At 35.8% G+C, this 2,613-nt stretch overlaps 2 protein-coding genes across 2 annotated transcripts in view; both read left to right on the top strand.

Moving 5' to 3' along the window:
- acot18 (acyl-CoA thioesterase 18) overlaps positions 1–2,613 on the top strand; it is a 446,653-nt gene that overhangs the window by 67,833 nt on the left and 376,207 nt on the right.
- Positions 1–2,613, top strand: part of lamb1b (laminin, beta 1b) — a 38,377-nt gene that overhangs the window by 33,510 nt on the left and 2,254 nt on the right. The window contains exons 29-31 of the mRNA XM_016287940.1: positions 296–500; positions 1,229–1,370; positions 1,463–1,639. Of these exons, the coding sequence (XP_016143426.1) occupies positions 296–500; positions 1,229–1,370; positions 1,463–1,639 (524 nt within the window). The remainder of the gene's footprint in view (positions 1–295; positions 501–1,228; positions 1,371–1,462; positions 1,640–2,613) is intronic.

Genomic DNA, 2,613 nt, shown 5'->3' with positions numbered 1-2,613 from the left:
CCCAGTGACTTAAGACTGGTTTTGTGGTCCAGGGTCACATATAGTAAACACTCACACTTTGGCTGTGCTGAGAATAGCATATTAACAAACTTTCTTCAAACACACAGTATGTATAGTGTGCAAGGAATGCAGATCTGCATGAAATGTCACTACATTTGTAAAAAGTATAAAAGCTTTAGATTATACCCATTCTGTATTTTGCTACAAACCCCTGATAATATACATAAATTATGTCACAAATACAGTAAAAATCTAAATATTGATGTTAGAAACTTAAATCTGTTTGTTTGTGTAGACGAAACTGATCCGAAGCGTATAGAGGAAGTAGCTGATGAGGTGATGAAACTGAGTTTGCCAGTGTCGCCCGGTGCACTAAAGAACGTGACCACAGAGATCCACCAACATGTGGTCAGACTGACCCATGTGGAGGATATTCTGACCCAGACGGCAGAGAATGCGCATACTGCAGAAAGACTCCTGCAAGAAGCACAGGCTGCCAAGTGAGTAATCACATACACACTTATAGACATTACACTTTCAAAATATACTTTTAAAACCCACTAGTTTATTTAATTTGTCTACTAACGATGTCCAACAGTGGACACAAAACCAAGATTCTCAACCTTTTTGACTCCAAGGCCCTTCTTTGTCCAAGACAAAGGCCTTCGAAAGCCCTGCTATCTATGTTGAGTTATGGTAATAAAAATAGAGATATAATGTCAGTTTAATGCTCTATTTTTAGTGTTTTTTTTAACCTTTTTACTTAGGTTAATTAACTAAACAAATATAACTGAATTCAAATCATTTTAAGACTACTATCATAGCTTGATTGGAAATGACACACTAATAAACACTAATTGACTAATTAATAACAAAATCTGTTTAGTGATATTTGATTTAGCTGTTTTCACACAGCATATGTATGTGTGATATTTGATTGATTTTCACACAGTAAATATTGAAAATATATATTTATATTTCACTCTTTTTTTTAGATGATCATAGTTTAAAAAATAATTACTGGGTATGGGACAAGGGAAAACTTCGAGACAGTCTAAACTTAAAAGGCATTTGAAAAGTAGCAAAAATACATGATGGTATGGTAAAAAACAAGAATATTTTAAAGTGACCTTCAAAAAATACATCTGTTACATGTACTGTGATAAAATCCCTGCATCATAAAAACATCCTTGATTACATAACCGTGTGTTTTGTGTGTGTGTCACAGTGAGACAGCTACAGCACTGAAACAGGCCACTGATGAGGCGAAGGAAACTCTAGAGGACACTGAGCGCGCTCAGACTGCTGCCGGCGGAAAACTGAAAGAGGCTGAGAGAGACGTGAACCAAACAAAACAACAAATCACTGATGTAAGTATTTATACCTTTAAAATCCCTATGCGTCCTTTAAACATAATCAGTGTTTTTTTACTTCTTACTTAACAACATGCGTGTGTCTACAGGTACAATCAAAAACCGAAGCGACTGAGTTCAAACTAAGTAGCAGCACAGGAAGGTTTCTGGATCTTGAGAGAGAGGTTGACAAAATCCAACGGAAAACTCTAGAAACATCCAGCAGTGCAGATGAAGCTCAGAGACAAACTGAGTACATCACAACAGAAATTGGCCACACAGAACGGGTAACAGGCTTTTAACAGTGATGTTCTGTTCATTTAATCAAAAATCCATTCAAATGAAGTCTACACATACAAATACTTGCATACTATGCTAAACATGTTTTTCATTTATGTATTCAAATACATTTTGATATTGTTTTGGGGGACATACAATTAAAAATATTGGAGTGATACAACTGTCCTGATATTATGATGAAGGGCAAAGAAGGAATGTCTTTGAAAATAAAACTTTATCAAGTAGTTTAGCATAATCATTTATTATTATTCCTTATACATATAAAAAATGTGTCAATGCAAGGTTAGTTCAGGTAAGAAATGTGATGGAACTCTTCCAAGAATTCATGATATTTTTACCTTGAAAAAAACTATACTATAGATTTAAAGGGGTCATATGATGCAATTTCAAGTTTTCCTTTCTCTTTGGTGTGTTATAAGCTGATTGTGCAAAGATAAGATCCCTGAAGTTGCAAAGACTAAAGTCTCAAAACCAAAGAGATATTCTTTATCAAAGTTAAGACTCTGCCACGCCCCCCTAAAACGGCTCGTTCTAACACGCCCCCACATATCTACCTCACTATGTGGGAATATTTGCATAATGCCGCCCAAATGTTCACACAAAGAAAAAAGGCGTGGTTTCAGTAACCGCAGTTAGTGTTGAAGCAGCATGTCAGGGAGACGCTGTGTGTTTCTAGGAGAAAGCAAAAGCACTTTATTTGGCCTTCCGGAAGTAGATGCATTTAGGAATCTTTAAGATTACTTACAACAGAACAGCAATGCATTTTATGGACGACTGTTTCGTGAACCTAGGAGAGGTAATTCTGACTTTGCTATGACAATCTGGCGCTTCTGAATCAGCTACTGTTTTGTTATTAGTTTAAGTATTTTTAAATTAGGCTTAGCTACTGTTTTGTTATTAGTTTAAGTATTTGCTATGGACTGTTCAAATGCGTAAGTTTTGCGCATCGTGTGTGTGTGTG

The sequence above is a fragment of the Sinocyclocheilus grahami genome, unplaced genomic scaffold, assembly GCF_001515645.1.
Source record: "Sinocyclocheilus grahami isolate Dianchi unplaced genomic scaffold, SAMN03320097.WGS_v1.1 scaffold226.1, whole genome shotgun sequence".
Classification (NCBI taxonomy): Eukaryota; Metazoa; Chordata; class Actinopteri; order Cypriniformes; family Cyprinidae; genus Sinocyclocheilus; species Sinocyclocheilus grahami.
This window is presented reverse-complemented; position numbering and strand designations above follow the sequence as displayed.